The sequence below is a fragment of the Hoplias malabaricus genome, chromosome 12 (genome assembly GCF_029633855.1).
Source record: "Hoplias malabaricus isolate fHopMal1 chromosome 12, fHopMal1.hap1, whole genome shotgun sequence".
Taxonomy (NCBI): domain Eukaryota; kingdom Metazoa; phylum Chordata; class Actinopteri; order Characiformes; family Erythrinidae; genus Hoplias; species Hoplias malabaricus.
In genome coordinates, this window is record NC_089811.1 from 15,816,760 (window position 1) to 15,839,378 (window position 22,619).

The 22,619-nt window shown below is 35.6% G+C and overlaps 1 protein-coding gene across 4 annotated transcripts in view; it reads left to right on the forward strand.

The window, feature by feature from the left end:
- LOC136710469 (collagen alpha-3(VI) chain-like) overlaps positions 1-19,508 on the forward strand; it is a 163,977-nt gene extending 144,469 nt beyond the window's left edge. For 2 of the 4 annotated variants that reach the window (XM_066685988.1, XM_066685991.1), the window contains 19 exons: positions 339-401; positions 1,405-1,467; positions 1,729-1,779; positions 4,451-4,486; positions 4,616-4,678; positions 5,890-5,952; positions 7,963-7,995; positions 8,092-8,137; positions 8,371-8,382; positions 8,483-8,976; positions 9,237-9,339; positions 9,475-10,176; positions 10,770-10,872; positions 11,383-11,435; positions 13,763-13,843; positions 15,589-15,759; positions 17,257-17,313; positions 17,616-17,789; positions 18,444-19,508. In XM_066685988.1, coding sequence (XP_066542085.1) covers positions 339-401; positions 1,405-1,467; positions 1,729-1,779; positions 4,451-4,486; positions 4,616-4,678; positions 5,890-5,952; positions 7,963-7,995; positions 8,092-8,137; positions 8,371-8,382; positions 8,483-8,976; positions 9,237-9,339; positions 9,475-10,176; positions 10,770-10,872; positions 11,383-11,435; positions 13,763-13,843; positions 15,589-15,759; positions 17,257-17,313; positions 17,616-17,789; positions 18,444-18,487 — 2,412 coding nt within the window. In that variant the 3' untranslated portion in view covers positions 18,488-19,508. The remainder of the gene's footprint in view (positions 1-338; positions 402-1,404; positions 1,468-1,728; positions 1,780-4,450; positions 4,487-4,615; positions 4,679-5,889; positions 5,953-7,962; positions 7,996-8,091; positions 8,138-8,370; positions 8,383-8,482; positions 8,977-9,236; positions 9,340-9,474; positions 10,177-10,769; positions 10,873-11,382; positions 11,436-13,762; positions 13,844-15,588; positions 15,760-17,256; positions 17,314-17,615; positions 17,790-18,443) is intronic. The other 2 variants (XM_066685989.1, XM_066685990.1) reach the window with 2 other exon arrangements.
- Positions 19,509-22,619: the final 3,111 nt, after the last annotated feature.

The following is a 22,619-nucleotide window of genomic DNA, read 5'->3' on the forward strand; positions in this document are numbered from 1 at the left end:
AAATACCCTAAGTTATTCAGTGCCATTGCATGGCAGTTTAAAAAAGACAAATAAACTATTGTTTTCAATATTTTCCCAGGTTATTATCTCCTCTAAAATAAAAAAAAAACATTTTCCTTTTCTTTTTATAGCAAGTGACCTACAATCTGTATCATTTTATTATGTAAATCATTTTTAAATTAAGGGCGGCACAGTGTCACAGTCCAATTTACATTTTAGCTTTTTGTGGTGCACAGTGAGGCTGAAAATTCAAGCATTGCATGAATCTAAAGTAGTGCAATTAGATGTGGATAAATATTTTTGCTTTCAAGACAATGAAAAATTATTTTATACATTAGGGCACTGGAGGAGCCCAAGGTCCCCTTGGAGAGAAAGGCAGACGAGGGGCTCTTGGTCGCAAGGTAGGTCACATAGCTTTAAACAAATTATATTTATCCCTCTTTGTTCATATTTGTGCTGTCCAAAAGAAAATTTTCCATTTTTGTCAATTTATCAACATAGCTTTTGTCCTTCGAATTTTCTGGTTTTCCCTTTTTTACCTTCTTCTATTAAGTTACTTTTTTGGAGTTGTTGGTAAAAAGATTTGCAAAAGACAAATCTGTGGATATATAAGTGCGAAGATGAAATTGCATAAACTTCAAATGAAATTGCATAAACTTTATTTCAGTTAGGACTCTCCATTGGCTCTGATGGACTACAAATGTAGTTAAAGATGCTCTGTTAAGCATCACAAATGTTCAAATCATTTCAACTTTTGCTGCAACGGACTCTGATGTGGACAGAAATGAGGATGGTGGGCACACACCAATGACAAATGAATATCCAAAATTAAGAAAAGGCAAATTGGGACAGGATACTCTTTCTGTTCTGTGTGATGCCAGATTGGCTGAATTATAACCTTACAAAATCACCCTTACAGTCAATAATTAGTAAGCCCCTCAGCTGGAATCAAAGCCTTAAACATTCCCTGTAGTCAGCTCAAAATATTTGTTTTCTTTCATTTTCCTTTCTGAAGGCTGAGTTTAAGGTCAGTTTTGTTAATTGTTTCTAATTACGAGTTTTTTTTTTCTTTACTGAATGTGGGATATTTGCTTTCAATATGAATTCATATTTATTAGAATGTTTTTTCCTCAATCTCACAACATTTTTGTCTCTGCTTACAACATAACTGCAAACAACATTTTAATTAATTATTATATATTATATAAGTATTTAATACTATACATATTGTCTAATAAATCCATGATATTTCACTTCAAAATAATTTAGATTTATATGATAGTAATTTTTGCTGCATAGCTCAGATATTTTTTCACCCTTAGGTAATACTGCAAGATTTCATGTAATATTTGAAACCGATGATATATATTGAAATATAGTCACACCCTCTAAATCACTCTGTAGGGTGAACCTGGTGACCCAGGACCAAAGGGTGCTGTGGGACCACAAGGACCCAGAGGAGAACCTGTAAGTTCAATGTCCCACGATGTATCAAATGTGTAACCCTGAGTTATTTTACATCAATGTATGGTTGAGCAATTTAATGGTGTTATTGTTATTGTAATAAAATTTAAAATTATTGTTTAATTATTTTTTTCTCACAGCCCTAAACCTAGGCCTATATATAAAAAAAGAAGTGTTACGTCAGATTAGCCATTATAATTCCAGTGTGAGCTTAGCTAAGCAACTAAGCAAAGTCATTCTGTCATGCCAATATCTCTCTTACAGGGAGAAGATGGTCGAGATGGATTTGGTATACCTGGTCCAAAAGGGAGAAAGGTACATTTTATCTTCTGGGAAGATAATTATGTCTGAAGATAATATATTTCCCAAATTTTAGAGTGCTGTGCAAAATAGATGTGCAAATAATTGAAACCTTGCATTTATAAAATCAGTATATTAAATGTTAAAATTAAGAAATGTATTTCGACCATAACATATTTCAAAAAAGAAACCGATCATTATAACATATTTCTATTTTTAATTAGGAAATCATTTTTATATTTACATTTTATACAACATTTGCACGTTTTAGGACATGGGTTTTGTAGGAAAAATGGGACGTCTTGGACAATAGTAGTTCTGATGTCACCACCACCTCCTTCACCAGGGTGTACCGCTGTGTAAGAATGCAGTGGCACCATAGGAAACCTCACTGTATGATCTGAGTAGTCATCATTGCTGTGATGTGGAAAAGAAGCTTCCTCCAGTCCTGGATTTTTTTTACGTATGCTTTGAAACTTCATTTGCTTTGAGATCTGATCAAGAGGTGTTCTAGAATTATTTTTTCCCCAGTAATCTAGTCTTAATGTAGCAGATTTTTTTTTATAAACTGGAATGCTGCTCTAGCTTGTTGTAAATCACCTGATGATTTTTCAACTGATGGTACGAGTCTGTGATTGTTAGCCTTACATGCTGAAATTTCTTGTTTCAGCCAAACTATTTCTTCCTTCAGAATTGTTCCACCCGCTTGGTTATTTGTCATAGACATTATACTTTCACTAATTTGAGTATGAAGTATTTTCTTTGCTGTATTAAGCGCATCTCTCTCTGCCTTGACTTCTCTGAACCTTTTTCTGGTTAGCTTGAATGACGCAAAAGTGGCATGAAGGGCATTAGCAATAATTTTCTTATTATTCCTAGGCGCTTTACGAACATTTTCAATTCAGGACATAGCCCATAGGGCTCGTCCACAATATTCTCAATCCCATTAAATAGTTCCTTTGAACTGTGTTTAGCAATGTATGCAACCACTAGTTCCTCCATTGTATGGCTTTTATTCAGTGCAATATTAAAAAATATTCTGCTTAGATATTGTAAGACACACTTTCTTCAACCAGTCATGCTGCTTAAGGCTCAAACAATTGTATGTATTCACCACACAGCCTCAATATCTCAGGCAGAAACCATGTTTCCATACCATATACTATTTCAGTTACTTTAGAAACTTTACAGTACAACAAGTTTCAGTTACTTTAGAAACTTTATAGCACAACAAGTTTCAGCTACTTTAGAAACTTTACAGCACAACAAGTTTCAGTTACTTTAGAAACTTTACTGCACAACAAGTTTCAGTTACTTTAGAAACTTTACTGCACAACAAGTTTCAGTTACTTTAGAAACTTTACAGCACAACAAATTTCAGTTACTTTAGAAACTTTACTGCACAACAAGTTTCAGCTACTTTAGAAACTTTACAGCACAACAAATTTCAGTTACTTTAGAAACTTTACTGCACAACAAGTTTCAGTTACTTTAGAAACTTTACTGCACAACAAGTTTCAGTTACTTTAGAAACTTTACAGCACAACAAATTTCAGTTACTTTAGAAACTTTATAGCACAACAAGGTTCAGTTACTTTAGAAACTTTACAGCACAAGTTTCAGTTACTTTAGAAACTTTACAGCACAACAAGTTTCAGTTACTTTAGAGTCTTAACATCACAACAAGTTTCAGTTACTTTAGGAACTTTACAGTACAACAAGTTGCAGTTACTTTAGAATAATTTTTGCTATAATAATTAATGTTTCAACTACTTTAGAAACGTACTACCCATGTTTCAGTTACTTTAGAAACTTACTCATACCTAATGCTGATACTATTCTGTTTACCACAGTACGTCGGGAGGAATCACTTACTTTAGAATCTTTACAGATTTATCAGAAATTTGGCATATGACTCCTCCTGCTATGACTGAATAAAAGATTAACCCAGAATTATCACTGTCCTTAAATTTTCTAGATCTTTTTAAACAAGGTGATAACCTAAAACCAGCAGTGTAAAGATAGAATTGTTTTTACTTAATTGTTTTGGGAAATCCCTCGAGTGGATGGCTTGCCAGTTGAAGAAAAACTGGGACGTCTCTCAAAATTGATGAAAAATGGAAAACCTTTATTACAGCAAGCAGTTGCAAGATACAATGATGTACCATAGATTCAGCGAAGCTGGACTGAACATTGAGTAGTAGAAAAACACAGCATATATAGATTGACAATACTGCCTTCCCCTAAGCTCCTCCTGAAGGATGTGTGTCAGTTTCTGCATACTCTCTACGTGCAAATACCACTTAAGTTCTAACTCAGTATAAATTGAGTTCTGCCACCTTCATGTTTAGGCTAGTTCCCTTTGTCTGTGATGGTTGTTGATTACTCTGTAATAAACTTCCTTTGATATGGATTAGGTCTTCTGGTCCCACAGTGAGAGCTGTTGTTGCTCTTCCAGCTTTGTCTGTTCATATGCTAAATAAGTCAAATGGTCACAAGACACACTATTTTGGAACATTTATTATGATATTAATATTGTTGATTGCAGTGAGGTAAGCCAGTCACATTTGGGTCCAAGCTGTAATGTCTTACAGTTTGTATATAAAACTTATATTACACATGCTTATTGGTATATAAAAAAAAATAATAATAAAAAACTAAAGACTAAAATAATGTGTCAATGCAGGGTGATGAAGGTTTCCCGGGATATCCAGGTCCAAAGGTAAGTCATGTCAGCAGCATTTTAGAGCATTTATATTCTGACACTTTTCTTTGGTGTATGTGCAATACTCAAAATGTTTCAAACAATATTAGGTCATAATATAGTGCTGTTTTCTCTGTGTTTATTTAGGGGACAGCTGGTGAGCCTGGAACTAAGGGAAAACCCGGACCAAAAGGAAACAGTGGACAAAGAGTGAGCTTACAGCCTTCAATTTATTTAACATATATAAAAAACTGTGTAGTTAGTAGATACAGGTACATAGTTTAGATACAAGGTAGTTGTCTCTAATCCAACAATCATTCAGTATATGAACTTATCATTATTTCTTTGTTGTAAGAATGCTTCTTGGCAATAAATCTTATAAATTTTAGACTGTGGAGATATGGGATTCCCACTGGCTGCAGAATTTCATCTCGATATTTCTCTGCATTCAGATTGCCTCCAATGATGACAAGCCTCGTTTTTCCAGTAAGGGAGATGCCGCCCCATAAAATCACACTACCTCCACAAAAAGATGTTAATCTATCAGTGTAGCAATCAGCATAGCATTCTCTGCATGTTCTTGGCTCTACAATCCAACTGCCGTAGGCAGAATCTGGACTCATTGCTGAACATAATGTTCCTCCACATGTTCAGGTTCCAGTGCACATGTTGCAGACACCAGTGCAAACAGGCCTAATGGTGAAGGGCAGTCATGGTAGGCTTTCTGGCAGCCCAATGAGACTGGAGATAGGCTGGGTCCAGTCTGTTCTGGATTGCCTGGGCAGAGAGCCGTTGGTCATATCATCCTGCAAACCTTGACTGCAAATATGTAGAAGACAGCCTACAGTACCTAAGTGCTAACATTTTGAGGAAATTATCTTCTTGGGGTGACATCTTCTTGGGTCGCTCACATCATGGCCTGTTTCTGACATCCCCCAATATGTGGAACTTGGCCTTCAATATGGAGATGGTACTAGAGTTCACTTCAAATACTGCCACAGCTTGGTTTTGTGGAACACCAGCTTGAAGTTACCCTATTGCATGGGCCCTATCCAAATCAGTCAAAGGTGGCATGCCGATTCTTGGAGAAGACACCTACTGACCACTGTAGTAGGGCCCATGCCCAATAGTATAAGAACTATAGCAAAGAAGCATTGTTACAATAAAGAAATAATCTACCACACTAAAATTTCATTACTTTTTGTGCTACTTTATATATATATATATATATATATATATATATATATATATATATATATATATATATATATATGTATATATATTCACACTTTATGTACCGGTATCTACCATCTTTGTACCAGAGTAATACAAACACACCAGCACAACATCAATGTCACTGCAGCGCTGGCACTATCTTGGTTATGTATTTGTACCTTATTTGTATCTCATATGTTGGGTAGGGTATTGCAGGTGGTGTTGGTGGACCTGGACAAAAAGGAGAGGTTGGATATCCTGGACCCTATGTAAGAACTCTTCTTTCACAATTTGATTATTAGCAGATTTCTAATATGTCATATTTTACCCCTTACAGACTAATATTATAATCTATATATATACATTGTATTATATCTGAATCATTACAAGAATGTTTGTAAGCTAGAATTTTGTGAGCTATGAAACCTCTCCACTACTATAATAGTGACACATTTAAAATTATGGAATTAAGGATGATTTATTCTTCATAGTCAAAAAGATAAAACAGCGTCCTAACAATTCAATGCAATAAAGAATAAATAATTTATTGCAGCAAATTGTGATTCATTTAAATAATTTGATTTGAATGCAACATATGTTAGAAAAGAGGCTTTTGTCTACCATTTAATGTTGAAAAGTAATTTCTAGCTGAAATTATAAGGAATTTAGAAGAAAATGTTGTGCTTGAAACTGTGATGTGCAGATTTGCAATTATGGCAGAGTCCTGCTGTGTGTAATGGCAATGTATTTTAGAAAAATTCTTAGACAATTCATGCTGTTCAGAAAACTAGGTGGAAATTATGATGTCTATGTGATATGATGGATCCTGACCATGGACATTTTTGTGGCTGTAGCTATAAAATATTTAGTTAAAAGTTTATAGATATATTTCAGTGTATCTTCATTGTAATATATTTCACTTCCTAGAGTGTTTTTTCCAAAATAAAATGTCCAAACCCTTACTTTATGAACATGAATGCATTTATATAAAGCTGTATAAAGGCCCATGTGTCATCAATAAAATGCAAAAAAGAAGGCAACAGTATATAAAAAAATGCCGGCAGAGTAACCTACACAAAAAAAGAGAGGAATAAATAGGGAGTGCAGTTACTGCAGCAACTGTGATTGTGATGGCATTCACATTAAAGCATGTATCAAGCACAGGAATTACAGTAACAGCAAAGTAATTTTGATCTTCAAAATATTTATTACATTGATTAAACCTGTTGGAGTAAAGCTATATTACACTCTCAAAAATGTTCAGTAGAGGTATATTTTTTCACAAAAATACAAGAATTGTAAATGTACATTTAAAAGTACAGCAGTGATTTTAAAGTCCAGTAAATTTGCCTGTATGTTTTGCTTGTAAATTGTACACTGAAACACTGAGGAAAACATCAAGCAAACCATTTGGTGCCTAAACATCAAGCAAAAAATTTGGTGCCTAAAATCTGATGGAAGAAAAATTGTTTAAACTTTTAGTAAGGGGCAGAATTAGTAAAATGTACAGATCCAATTAATTTTCCTCCAAATGAATACATGCTCAAAGCTCAGAATGTATTTCCCAAATCACTTAACCAATAGCATTATTAGGGTAGGCACACCATCAATCGAAATATTGTTCAGATCAGCCATTTTCAGCAGCTTCCTTTCTTCATTGCTGTCACATGATTAAGAGCCCCTCTCAGAAATTGAATGGAGATGTTGTTACCAAAATTGGACTATGCATTTGTGGAACATCACACATTTATACACATACTTTGCTGACTGACAGATCTGATCCTGGCATGTGTATACCACTGTGTTAGTAAAATTTGTTTAACCAGAAGAATTACCTCAACATATATACATGGATATCATCAGCTGTAAATAAACAAACTTTTCAGGTACTCGGTTCCTTTAAAAGTGTAAAGGATGGACAGGAAAACCTAACTCAGTTTTTTTTGTTTTTAAAGTTACTCAGACTTGAAGCTAAAGCTCCTCAGTGCTGTGGAAAAGTCTCTCGGCTGCTGAGAGCTACATGTGTGAAATTCTGCGCATGTGCAAGTCATGCAAATCAGGTGGCCACAGAACGATTGAGAAACTTGAATGAGAAGGTCATTAAGACTGGGTGCTATTGGTCTGAAATTTGACATGAAAATTTTGAAAAAGTTCTTTTAAATACTGATGACAGATGGGCAATCATGGGATTTAGGATTTTATGGAATAAAGTATTTGCAATTTATATTGATGGGGTTTAGAATTGCATTTAATATAGTTTTGTACTTTGGCCCACACAGGGACAGAAAGGACACAGAGGACCAGGTGTGGCGGTAAGAGAATTTTCTTTTCATACTGTGACCATTTATTAATTTCTCAGTGATGAAAGCAATGTTATGCAATGTATCTCTGTGCCATATTTTGTTTAGGATTCAACGAAATGTGACCTCGTCAAAAAAATTAGGGATAACTGTCGTAAGTATTTGTTTACGGTCCAAATGTGCAAACATATAAATATGCTCAAATTTGTGAAAGATGTGATTTTTCCATGCCATAATAAAAGATTATAATTCATGCTTTCAGGTTACTTAATTTTTCATTTTCAGCAATAAATGTGTTGATGGCAAGTTAGCGACAACAAGTTAACATGTTGATAACAAGCTCAATAACTGTACCTTTTTATTTACTATTATTGCTTTCTTTTGTAGCTTGTTGTTATGGTAAGTAATCCATTCCGTTAATAACATCATCACATAACATTTCTAATTAATAATTTAAAGAAGCCTGAAACATCTCAATAACATATTCGCTCTTTTCCAGGAGTTCAAGAATGTCCTCTCTATCCCACTGAGCTGGCCTTTGCTCTAGATGTATCAAGTGGTGTTTCACAAAATTCTTTTACAATTATGAAAGAGACTTTGCTTCATCTAATAAGAGATATCACCATCACAGAAAGCAATTGTCCACGAGGTGCTCGAGTGGCTCTGACACTCTATAACAGCGAAGTGACCACAGAGATACGCTTTGCTGATGCCCTGAAAAAACGAGCATTGTTGGAACGTTTGGAAGGCATGCAGTTCCTGCAGACAAGTAAGCAGCGCAGCCTGGAAAACTCTATGAACTTTTTAGCACAAAACACATTTAAAAGGGTGCGCAATGGCTTCTTGGTACGCAAAGTAGCTGTGTTCTTTGTGAATGGCCTTACTAAGGTCACTCCAGAGCTCAGTACTGCTGCATTGCGCCTCTATGATGCTGGAATTTCTACTGTCTTTCTTCTGTCCCGTAAGGATCAGCAGCTTATTACAGCCCTTCAGGTAAGGAGCAGCAGACAGCAAACAAATGATTTTATAGCATAAACTATAATTTATATTAGATATGTAATAAAATATTAACTAGGTGCCTGTCAATTAGCATGGTCAGTATGATTGTGAGGAAAGTTTTAAATTAGTTGGAGTTTTTTTTAAATACTACAACTTATAAATCTGTTGGCTTAATAGTATTGAAAAAATGTAGTTCATTGAGAAGTAGATCTATAATATATATCAGTCTAATGTACTATATGTATTCCATTCAGCTCAATAATACTGCCTTGGCCCAAGTTATGGTCTTACCCTCTCCTGGAAGCAGTGAATACAACTCAGTTATCACGAAGATAAAGAACTGTCACATCTGCCTAGGTATGATCGTGTGTACTGTTTATTTTAATAGAATCCGGGCATTGTTACCATTAGCAAACACACCAAGACAATTTTTTGAGAAAAAGGTGGTGAAATGTATCCAAATATATTGAATATATATTTTTTTTTCCATAGACTTCTGTGCTCCTGATCAGATATGTGATTATGAACCAGATTTGCACCTCAGGGGAAAAAGGGCCTCCATAACTGACTTGGACATTGACATGGCATTCATCGTTGACAGCTCTGAAAGCACTTGGCCCAATGTCTTCACAGAGATTAAAGAATACATCGCTCAAATAGTGGATAACCTGGAAATCTCAACAGAACCAGCCACAGCTACACATCATGCTAGAGTTGCATTGGTGCAGCATGCACCATATGAATATGTGCGCAATAACAGTGGCATTCCTATTAGCATTGAATTTGGCTTGACTGACCATAAGTCAGCAAGGGATATCCAGAGATTCCTTGTGGACAAAGTGTACCAACTGGAAGGTGGCCTTGCTCTTGCAGCTGCAATGGAGAGCACTGTACAGCATGTATTCGAAAAAGCACCACATCCCCGCCACTTTAAGGTGCTGATGCTGCTGGTGACTGGGCCAGTTGAAGAAGATGAGAAGAAGCTAGTGAAGACAGCTACTGAGATTAAATGCAAAGGGTATTTTATTGTGGTAATAAGAATTGGTAAGCAGATCAGCGCTGGAGATGCCAGAGTCTTGGCCCAAGTGGCTAGTGAGCCTTCAGATGTGTTCTACAAGAATGCAGATGGACCAGCAGGCTTCTATGACAGCCACCTCCAGATATTTGCCCATCTACTGCCCAAGTACCTTAGCTGTAAGTGTTGTAGAACTAATAGTCTTTCAAGTTTATGCCTGCTAACATTAGTGTACACGTGTGCCCTCAAGACCAGAATTAATGTAATTAAAATGAATATTAATTTGCAATGGGTGGCATGGTGGCAGAGCAAGTAGTCTCGCAGTCACACATCTCCAGGTACCTGGAGTTTGTGGGTTCAAGTCCACTTCGGGTGACACTCTTTGAGTAATGTCCACATAGGTTTCCTCCGGGTGCTCCGGTTTCCTCCCTCAGTCAAAAAACACACATTGGTAAGGTGGATTGGTGACACAAAAGTGTCCTGCAGGTGAGTCTGTGCATGTGTGTTGCCCTGCGAAGGACTCCGGGGTGTGTTCCTGCCTTGTGCCCAGTGATTCCAGTTAGGCTCTGGACCCACTGCAGTCCTGAATTGACAAAGCGGTTACAGACAATGAATGAATGTATGGATGAATTAATAATTTGCAATTCCCTGACATTTATATATGTCATATATATTTTTCCATTATTTGATTTTAATTAAGCAATAGTCATATAGTCAAATTGTATGTAATGGTCCTGCTATTCCCTTGTGTTTGTATATATACCTTTTGCAGTGGAGAATGCTTTCTACATGTCCCCTAACATCTCAAAGGACTGCGAGTGGTATCAGAGTGACCAACCAGGCAAAGTCCCCTTCAGACCACCATATGTACATGAGTAAGCTTCCTGATAACAGTATACATAAAACTCAAAACAATCATATTTATGGATTACATACACCCACACTTTATATTACAGAATATTTTTTCAATTTAAACAAGGAATGGCAAAGTAAAACTGAGTTGCGGATGCTGCAAGTGCAAAAATAGGGTATTTATTATAGATAACATGGTAAAACAAATGCATTAAATAACAGCCCTAACAGAAACAGAACACTAAACATAGACTAAACTATTAACTGGACAACATGCAAATCAAGCATAAATGTTAAAAATAGAACATAGCACTTAAAAGAATCACAAACCACACAACGATGGACAGGGACAACGGCCAGGGATCATGAATCACTTAGCAACTATCAATGCATAGGGAACGGGTGGGACAATTAATATACAATACAATGGGAACGATACAAAACAAACATAAGCACATGGATATAAAGAAACATGACAAACCCAAAAACTAAGCAGAAAACAGATAAATATTTTTTCTTAAATTTTATTCTAGGGACAGCCATAAAAGGCAAGAACAACAGGAGGTCTATGAAGAACAACATAAAGGTATGAAGATTGTATTAATATCACTTACACTAGCTGTCCAAACGTATACACACACACCATCTAATTTGTGAAATTACTTAATTTGGGGAACACATATTGCTTGAATAATATCCATAGGAAAATATTATATATACAGTCATGTGAAAAGTTAACACCCTATGAACCTTTGTCTTTTTGAACATTTTTAAACATGTGGACATATGAGCTTCATTTGAACAATATTGAGAGATGGAGCTTGTATAACTAGTCACACAGCTCCAGGGACCTGGAGGTTGTGGGTTCGATTCCCGCTCCGGGTGACTGTCTGTGAGGAGTTGGTGTGTTCTCCCCATGTCTGCGTTGGTTTCCTCCGGGTGCTCCGGTTTCCTCCCACAGTCCAAAAACACATGTTGGTAGGCGACTCAAAAGTGGTGTGAGTGAATGTGTAGCTGTGTTGCCCTGTGAAGGACTGGCGCCCCCTCCAGGGTTTGTTCCCACCTTGCGCCCAATGATTCCAGGTAGGCTCTGGACCCACCGCGACCCTGAATTGGATAAGCGGTTACAAATAATGAATGAATGTAAATTTCTTGTGAGGAAATAGTTTTGGAATATTTTGAATCAGATGCACCACATCAGCTGAAAATGATTAGACCATTGTTAAAGAGGACATTAGACGAGGCTGTCTTATTTAAACTTCAGTCATTAGGTTGATTTGCCCTTGGTTGCAGTGAGTGAGTGATATCACCATGTCGAGATCTAAAGAGCTCTCTGAGGCCTTCAGAAAAATAGGATATAGGTCTATATGAGTCTGGGAATGGATGTAAAAAGATCTCAAAACAATTGTAAATTATTTCCAGAGAGTAGAATGGCTGATTTCTTATTGGAGAACATTTAAACCACCTGCCAACACAGCCAGGTTAGGCTATCCTAATAAGTTCAGTCCAAGACCAGACCACAAGATGCATAAAGAAGTCTGAAACAATCCTAAAATGTTATCATGGGACCTACAAGTGGCTCTTGTCACAGTTGATGTCAATGTAAATGCATCTACCATCAGGAAACGACTGCAAAAGGAGGAAACCCGTGCTGTCAAAAGACATCATGTCAAGACTAAAATTTGCCAGAAAGTACATAGACAAAGACCAGGAGTTCTGGAACAATGTGCTTTGGGCAGATAAATCCAAAGTTGAATTATTTGGGCACAGTAACAGATGACGACAAGCACAGTATTTGATCACAAGAACCTCATATGAACCATGAAGCAGGGAGGTGGAAATGTCATGGTTTGGGGCTGCTTTGTTGCACCAGGGCCTGGCAAGCTCTCCATCATTGAATCTATTATGAATTCTTCACTGTATCAGAGGGTGCTTGAGGAAAGTTTCCAAAATCTGAAGCTGAAGTGGATGTGGAACATGCAACATGACCATGAGACAAAAAATTCCAGTAAATTGGCAAGGAATGGCTCAAAAGTAAGAAATAAAGAGTTCTGGCATGGCCAAATCAGAGATTGGATCTTAATCCTACTGAAATGCTGTGAGGTGATCTGTGCATTCAAGAAACCCCTCAAATATCACACATCTGAAAGAATTCTGCATGGAGGAATGGGAAAAAACACCTCCCAGTTGATGTCGGTTACAGGAAACATCTAATTGAGGTTATTTCAGACAAAGGGGGAAATACCAGCGATTAGGGCTTAAGGTGTCCTAACTTTTCCTCACAACAAATGTAAATTTTTGTTCATTACATTTTATAACTTAAGTTTATAACTAATTTCCTCGGTTTTATTTGTTTACTTATATAAGCTTCATCTTTCAGTACTGTTCAAATGAAGCTCAAATGTTTATAGGTTTATATATGTTCAAAAATACAAAGATTATCATGGAGTATCCTAACTTATTCACATGAACAGGAACTAAGTGACCTGTGGCTTATATGTTCGATGCTTGTGTGTTCAGGGTTTAGTTTGTTCAGAACATAATATAGAGGACCTGAACCTGGTCAACATCCCGTCCACAGACTTCACTTTGATTTTGGCTTATGATGATCTAGAAATCACCCATGAGGTCACAGTGACACACTTACATGATCATAGCAAATGTGTAAAAGAATAACATTACAGCCTGCCATTTAACTATCCATCAGTTGGAACCCACACAAACATATCATGTAGTTGTCAACGATCAAAACCTTAAAGAGCAGGTTACCAGAACATACAAAGGCATTGGTACCACAAGTATGATCAAAATCAGAGCCTGAGCTGGTCAGTGTTGTGAAAATGCTTACATTATATTCACATACTTCAAAATGAAGTGATTGTTATTTTTACAATATTACACTCCTCTGTACAGAATCAGTAGAAATCAAACTTGAAGTGGAAAGTGAATCAACAGGTGTAGTGTCAACTGCACCACTAAGTAAACCAGAAATCGGTGAGTTACTGATTTAAGAACACTTCTTAATGAATTAAGAACATCTCTTTAAAGCTTGCCAGATCTCTTTGGTCAGTGGCCTGGCTTGGAATTATGTGTTAGGATCACAAACCATGCCAGATATTATGCATGAATATTTTTAAAGAAGCAAAATACATTAATTCTATTTCTGGAAAAGTTGAGATTTTATGTAAAATGCAAGAAAAGCAATTTTTTTCTTAAACAATTATTTAACATGTTAGATTAAAAAATATTTACAGTCCCAGTGGGTCTGGAGCATACCCGGAATCTAGGCGGGAACTAGGCGGGAACACCCCCTGGGTGGGGCGCCAGTCGTTGACAGGGCCTCTTCAGCTTCAGCTTTCTAGCAGAAACCAGAAGGTTTTGTGCCAGAATCAACTGGTATTTGGAACCATAATTTCTTCTACCTTGACTAAGGCCCGAGTACCAGCTGAAGAAAAACAGCCCATAGCATGATGCTGCTGGGGATGGTGTTCTTTTGGTGATGTGCAGTGTGTTTTTTGTTTTTTGTTTTTTTTGTTGCACCCAACATACCTTATGGCCAAAAATTTCAACCTTGGTTTCATCAGACCATATTTGGACAACAGTGTTAAACATTTTGGTGTTAAAATTAACTCAATTTTTAGTTGAACTTTAAAATTTTACACTATGCATAGAGTGAATGTAACACTATTTTTGAGTGGGACCAAATATTTTCTGAAATGGAGTTAAATTTAACTCTATAGGTGTTAAATTAGCACTTGAATTTTTACTATGTACCTGCCTGAGCACATCCCATTATCTCCCTAAATATATTCTAAATAATTTATATATTAAAAACACAAGACTAAAACAGTGATTAGAATGTTGTTGTTTTTTTATATATAGGAACCCACAGAAAACGTTTTTTTTTTTAAACAAACCAGAGCAGTATATTCTGCGTACCAACCACACTTTACCATTCCCTTCACATTGACTTCATCTAGAGAGGATTTTTAATTAGCCATTGAATTAATGCTAACCTGTCTAGTATCACTTTGGTACCACTAATGCATTGCAATAAACTTTATTCTGCAGAGCATGCATGCAGTATAGATTATCAGCAACAACAATACTTTGCATGTAATACTCATTAACTTTCACAGCAGGACTGAAAAATTTTGTTCTCTATTATTTTGTTTCTCAATATTAGCATGATTAAGGCACATCGAAAGTGGTTCAGCATACTGATATACCATAAATTTCTATTACTTGTACATTAGTAAGAGCATGAGAACAGCTGTTCCACTTTTAAGCCTCAGAATTACTCTCCAAACATAGAGTGCTTGTAATCACAGATTTCTTGTGTCTCTCAACAACTTATTAATATGGACAGACATTAATGTTTGGCACAGGTTTGAAAATTCAGTTCAGAGTTCAGTCAAACAGTCAATAAAACTAAAATTATAATAGTGACAGTAAGGTGAGGATGCTCCTCATTCATTGAATAACTGTGCAACAAATGTTCAAAATATCATTAAAAAATACAGTTTGACTGATCACATCCATTGTTTGCATATGATTAATGGAAAATAAACCTAACTCACAAAGAGCCTTTAAACTAACAAAGAAGCTAATGCTTGTAGATTTATTGTAATAATATGCTAATCTTCATTTACGTAAACTAGCTGACATCACTAACTTTCTCACTTTCTCATAAATCTCATCAATTTCTGTTTTGCATGTTCTGGTAAATGAATTTGCAGACCCATGCTCACATGACTTTCACACTGGACTACAATGCAAAGAATATGAGGCTAAGTGGTACTTTGACAAAAAGAATGGATTCTGTACCCAGTTCTGGTATGGAGGTTGTGGAGGAAATGAAAATAGGTTTGAGACAGAGACAGAGTGCCTCAGGCAATGCATGAATACAGGTAGGTGTTTTTTGGACCTGGGTTTTTTTATTTTTATTTATTTATTCACTTTTGGCCTACAAACTTCCATTTAATTCCCTCAAATGTAGAATAATATGGAATGTATGATACTGTTTTATTGCCACTTAGTGTGTCTATGTTTTATTTTTTATTCGTATTTGTTTTTCTGATATCCTGATATAACCTATTATATAGTACTCTGGGTACTATATAATAATATATATATATAACTATTCAGAGAGTAAAAACAATCACCAACAAAAGTATCTCTTGCTCAAGAGACTGCTTAATAAAAGGTTATTATTATGTTTTATTATTGTTATCATTATTATTATTATTATTATTATACAACCCAAATTCCCAGTTGGGATGTTATGTAAAACATAAAAAAACAGAATATGATGATTTGCAAATCCTTTTCAACCTATATTCAATTGAAGGTACTACATTATACGTTCAAAGAGACAAAGTTTTTTTTTTTGTTTTTTTTTTTGCAAATATTCACTCATTTTGAATTTGAGGCTTGCAACACATTCCAAAATAGTTGGGACAGGGGCAACAAAAGGCTGGGAAAGTTGAGAAATGCTAAAACAAAACATATGCTACCATCTAAGCAACACCTTTTTCAAAGACATCCCTGCTTATTTCAGCAAGACAATGCCAAGCCACATTCTGCACATGTTACAACAGCGTGGCTTCATAGTAAGTGTTCAGGTACTAGACTGGCCTGTCTGCAGCCCAGACCTGTCTCCCATTGAAAATGTTTGACGCCTTATGAAGCGAAAAACATGACAAAGAGACCCTGGATTGTCACCTGAAATTGTACATCAAGCAAGAATGGGAAAGAATTTCACCTACAAAGCTTCAACAATTAGTGTCCTCAGGCCCAACATTTACTGAGTGTTGTTAAAAAAGAAAGGTGATGTAACACAGTGGTAAACCTTCCCCTGTCCCAACTTTTTTTGGAATGTGTTGCGGGCCTATAATTCAAAATGAGTGAATATTTGCAAAAAATAATAGTAAAGTTTATCCGTTTGAACATTAAATATCTTGTCTTTGTAGCATATTCAAATATAGGTTCAAATAGGTTGAAAAGGATTTGCAAATCATCATATTCTGTTATTATTTATGCTTTTTACCCAACGTCTCAACTTCATTGGAATTGGGGTTGTATTATCTTTGCTTATTAACTTAATCAATGAGTACAAATCGAAGCAGACAAGTGGTTGGACTGCAGAAATTCTGGTCCTAAAATAATATGGCATGACTTAGCATGTATATGATTGCACAGGCTAGGACATGGTTTCATTTTCACTGACAATATCATGTGTTGTAATGTACTTTTTCATGATGCTTTATAAGCATGGCTCACATGCAGTGTATTTTTGTAAGTATTCATATCCATGTTTATATTGCCTTACGAATAAACGCTTGTTGTGTTTTAATGAAAGAAAATTATTAACACTACTTGATTACATGTTTTTCTGACCCCCATAGTGCTGGAGCCTCAGTCATTGCACAGTGCAGACAAGACCAAGGTCCATTCTGCTCCAGGTAAGTCTGAAAAGAAAGGAACTGAGTCTTAAAAAGTACTAACAATTTTCTCAGCAAACTCTTTATATGTCACCATTTTAGTGTCTAACATATACCATAGTTTTTGTACCTCCATATAGTTGTGTGTTATCTACAGCCATTGAAGGTGTAGATTTCAAAATACTTGTAGTGTACAATATACTTGCTGTATAACTCAATTTCATTTCCATTTAAAGTCATTTTGTAATGTTCAATGTCTTAAAGGTGCTGAAATGTTTTGGGTTTCTTATTAAAGTCACTAATACAATGTTCTTAATTTGAAGGTGTGAACATATGTAAGCTGCCCAAAGAGGAAGGCACTTGCGTCAAGTTTGTATTGAAATGGTATTTTGACTCCATCAGTAATAGCTGCACCCGTTTTTGGTATGGCGGCTGCGGTGGCAACCTTAACCGTTTCGACACACAAGAGACGTGTGAGACAGAATGTGGAAAAGGAGGTGAGATACAATACAGAAACCTAGAATAAAACATTTAATTGCTAATTTGAAGAATTTACTTGTTTTTTGCTTTTAAAAAACACTTTTTAAACAAATCTAACAAATCCCAAAAATTGCAGCTTGTATAGAATTTTTTTTAAGCTCCAGAAGAACTGTCTGATTCACTTGTACCGGCACAACACACACTGACTCGCCACCAACACGTCATTGTCACTACAGCACTGAGAATTATCCAAATTATATCTACTCTTTTGTGGTTCTGACCATTGAAGAAATGTTCTTTGCCTGAACTGCCAAAAATAATGAAGTTTTCAGAAGTTGATACACATATGTAATTGCAAAAGCTTTACTAGTGTAATTCATCTGTAACTAGTACTAATTAATCAGTAGTTACATTGTTGTTGCATATGTTGTTCATGTGTAACTACATAGTTATTAGTGACACGTATAACGTGGGACCATGAACTACAAATACATTTTTTTTTGTATTTGTATTTTAATGCTAAAACTACTAAATACTAATACTAGCTTTAGAGTTTAATTTTGTTTCCACTGATTTTTGTATCACAAATATTATATTTCCATGAAAACATGACTTTTAAATGTATTTTTTTAAGTTTACCTACATTGTTGTATGACTTTTTTTTTTCACAGCCCAAATTATACAAGCACCTGTCATTGTTGCAATGAAAACTTAGAAGTACACTGATGAAGATTCCATATTCACCGCTGTTCAGAGGAAAAAAGCAACAGAAGTCAAAATGCCTGCACTGGATTCATCCAAACAAAAACCTTTATAGTGATACTTTTACACAAAAATAAATAAATAAATAAAAATTGAAAATGAATAAAAATGCCAAATAGATTGCTGCATGATATTTTCATATTGGTGCTACGTAATTTCATTTTTTGTTATTGGGTTTTTTTTTTGTCCTTTTTTATTTTTCCAGGGTACATTTCTGTGTCTAAATAGAAAAATTCTAGGACAATAGAGATTGTTTTTATATGTATTCTTTTTGTTCTCCTAAGATGATTGCAGTTTTGTTGAAAAAGCAATTTATGAATATGATGAAAGCATATCAAAATATCTGTTTTGTTTTAGAACAGGATGTTCAGACCATATAGTAAATTGAATTCACAGAGGCACTCCAGATGCCCTTATTATGCTTCCACTGCTTTTTTTGTAAGAATCTTTTTTTTTTTGCTTGCTTTGGTTACATGTTAGGACTGCACTCACACACAAAAAAGTCAAGATGTTTTCATTTAAGGGATCCACACAGATGTTTACACATCTAACTGAATTTGGCATAGTTAAAATCTCAAATTTCTTTAAAGGAAATGAATTTCTGAAAGGACTGGCTGAAAACCTAGACATGCTCATTAAAATGCATGGTAACACAGTGGATAATCCACTGCAGACAATTTATAAATGTTTACAGTCAAATAAATATCTTAAATTCAATCCCTACACCCTCAATCCAAATTCTAAACTTACTCATAATTATAGCCAATATTTTATAGTTTATCATTCTACCAATGTTGTTGAGAGTCAACTGCAGGCTAATTTTCCAGGTAATTAAATGGTATAAACATCAGGGAGTAATTATTTGGCTCTTAGTACATAAACTATTATGGACTATTATATATTATGTATGTTGGGGTACTGAGATTTTTACAAAAATTGTGTTCCAATTAGGCAATGGAAAAACTTTAATAAATTAGTCTTTATATTAAACATTGGCTTATTGTGTCTTTATGTGTTTTTTTTACCACTAAGGTGTAATGGAATAACTTGTCCGTCCTACAACTCACTCTCCTCCTTAAATAACTGCAAGGGTTTAGAAAACTTTGTACCAGCTTAACTCAGAATGGATGTGAGTGCTTTTTGCCATTACGTTTTGCCATTATTTCCTGTCCTGTTTAAGAACTGTGGAACAAATGTGTTCTAAAATTTATGTTGAACAGGGCCATTGAGAACCAAAGCTATGACTCATTCTGCATGGTATGTCCTTTTATGACCCTGGAGATCACTGACCAAAAAACTGAGGTGCAGATGTTGTTTTATAAGCAGTATAAACTTTTTAAGTTATATGTCATGGATTTTTTGGTTTAGACACTGCTTGTCCTCTGCACCAACATATGTATATTTTCACAACAATGGAAAAATAGAAAATAATAATAAATATTAACTACATTTGGTCAGACTGTAGTTGTATTGGGGTGGGGAGATGGGGAAATTTGATGTCTTCTTCTTGAGGCAATCAAAATATACAATCTACAGTTTCGCCTCTAAAAGCTCCCATGGCTTTCACAGCTCTGGTAACTAAACCAGCACAAATCACATAGGATATTAAAAGGGCACCCAAGAAGACATTTCTTTATGCTTTATTCAAGTCTGCTGCTATGGCAACAGAAGTCATTACATATCAAGATGCATTTGGTGTGAATTTGGATGGGGCTCCCTCTGAGATGTTCATTGTAAACTTACCAGCAAACAATGGGATAGATTTTATACTGTAACATGTATTACATATATAGCCATTTTTCCCAGCGCTGTTTTTCTCTGTTTTTACAGCTTAAGAAAACACAAATCAAATCAAATCATATACATTTTATTTGTATAGCACTTTTTACAACTGGTGTTGTCACAGAGCACCTTCACAGAATTCCAGTAAAGACAAAGTTTTAACATGAAATGTAAAACCCCCAGGTGAGCAAACCAGGGACGACAGTGGCAAGGAAAAATCACTCAGAGCTTGGGAGGGACCAAGGCTCACAAGGGGGGACCTATAGTTCTCTGGTCAATCTACCTACAAATTATTGACAAAAAAAGACCCTATACATTACATAAGTCTGCTGTTATACTTACGTGTACTAATATAATCATAGTATATATAATGTAAGCAATGATGATGATATTATTACTATTATGATTAGGTTTTTGTCTTAGAATGTCTTAGAAAATGAGGATTGTCTATTGAATAAGGAAACCTTGCATAGAAAAACAATGTATTTAAATCTTATAATAATATATAATGAAATTAAAAATATGTATTTCATTTTATCATGGGCATTTGCAATTTCATTAGTTACCAAAGATAAAATGGCACACAGATTAATAAATAATGTTTCTAATGTAATAAAACAATGTGACCCAAGAATGTGATCAAAAAAAAAAGAAAGAAAAGAAAAAAAAACGAGTTCTTTGATTTAAACTTCATTAAGAATACTTGCCAAAAAATATTTGCAGTGAAATATTTGTGTACAACACTTTTCTTTGGAAATGGACTTGCAAAAAGTATTACATGCAAAGCTAAGTAAAGTTGAATATTTCTGTAAAATGTAGTGACATAGTAATTGGACAGTATTCATGTTCATTCATTCATTTGTAACCACTTATCCAGTTCAGGGTCACGGTGGGTCCAGAGCCTATGCGCGCCATGGGGAGAACACACCAAACTCCTCACAGACATTCACCTGGAGCGGGAATTGAACCCACAACCTGCAGGTCCCTGGAGCTGTGTGATTGCACCACCATGCCGCCCCCATGTTGATTCATTTAAATATAATGTTTATGGATTTAGCACGTGTCAGAAATGTCAACTATTCCTTGCAATTAAACAATATTCAGAAAATTGACATTAGCCCACCTCGAAATTTAAAACTCATACTGCATTTTGGACAGCTTTGTTTACTAGCCAGAACTGTTCATGTATATGTTGCATTTTGCAACAATAAGATGACTACATATATTAAATTACAAATCAATAAAAAAACATGAAATCATACCATAAGCTTCTAAACCTCTGCTTGTAAATGTGAAATATATTTGAAATCATGCATATAACATTTAAAATCATGCGTTAACATAACAAGAACCAAGTTTAAAAAAAAAAATTGTAATTGTAATTGTAGTATATTTTTAGATACTATTAAACAGCCAGCAAATTGTGACTGGTTAGGGATTATTACTTACATACTCGTCTTCATAAGGGTTCAATGAGCTCTCTCCATCGCATGTGGTCCTTGGCAGCATATTTTGCTTCTCTCCACGACAGGTTTATCTTTTGAAGCTCCTGTACCACGTGTTTTTGGGTCTTCCAGGTTTTCTTTTTCCAGGTGGTGTCCATCTTAATGCAACTCTTGTGGTTTTGCATTAACACATGTCTAAACCATCTTGAGCATCTTAATGTAATGTCCTTGGTGATGCTTTGACTGTATTTTCTTGTATAGTTGTTGGTTAGATGTTTGATATTTGTTGGGCCAAAAGGTCTGTCAGATTCGTCTGAGGCATCTGTTGTGGAAAACCTCAAGTCTCCTCATGTATTGACCACACGCTAACACTGAACCATACAGGACGACAGTTGGGAGAATTGGGAAAAGGCACCCTGAGCCTTTCCCAGCCTTGCTCTAAAATCTTAATGGACGGTGCTGTCCTTGCTGATAAAGCTGCCAAGGGAGTTCACAAGGTAGTTCCCCCCAAACTCGAGTGGTGCTCCATTCACCTGGATGGGTGCTGTGGGAGTTTTGTACATCGTCATTTGGAGTTGATATTAAGTTCGACCTGTTTGGCATATCTGTTGAGCCTGTCAGTTTTCGATTGCAAGTTAGAGTGATTTGTTGAAAGGAGAGCAAAGTCGGTCATCTGCAAAGTCAAGGTCTTTCAACTAAGAGGACAGGGTACATTGGATGTCTGTGGGTTTGTCTGCTATTGTGTTGGTTGTGATCCAGTCTATTGCAAGTAGGAAGAGGATGGGAGAGATGGTGCAACCCTAGGCCACATGCCTTGCCACACTTTAAGGATAGGATGGCAGTTTTAACCTCAGAAAT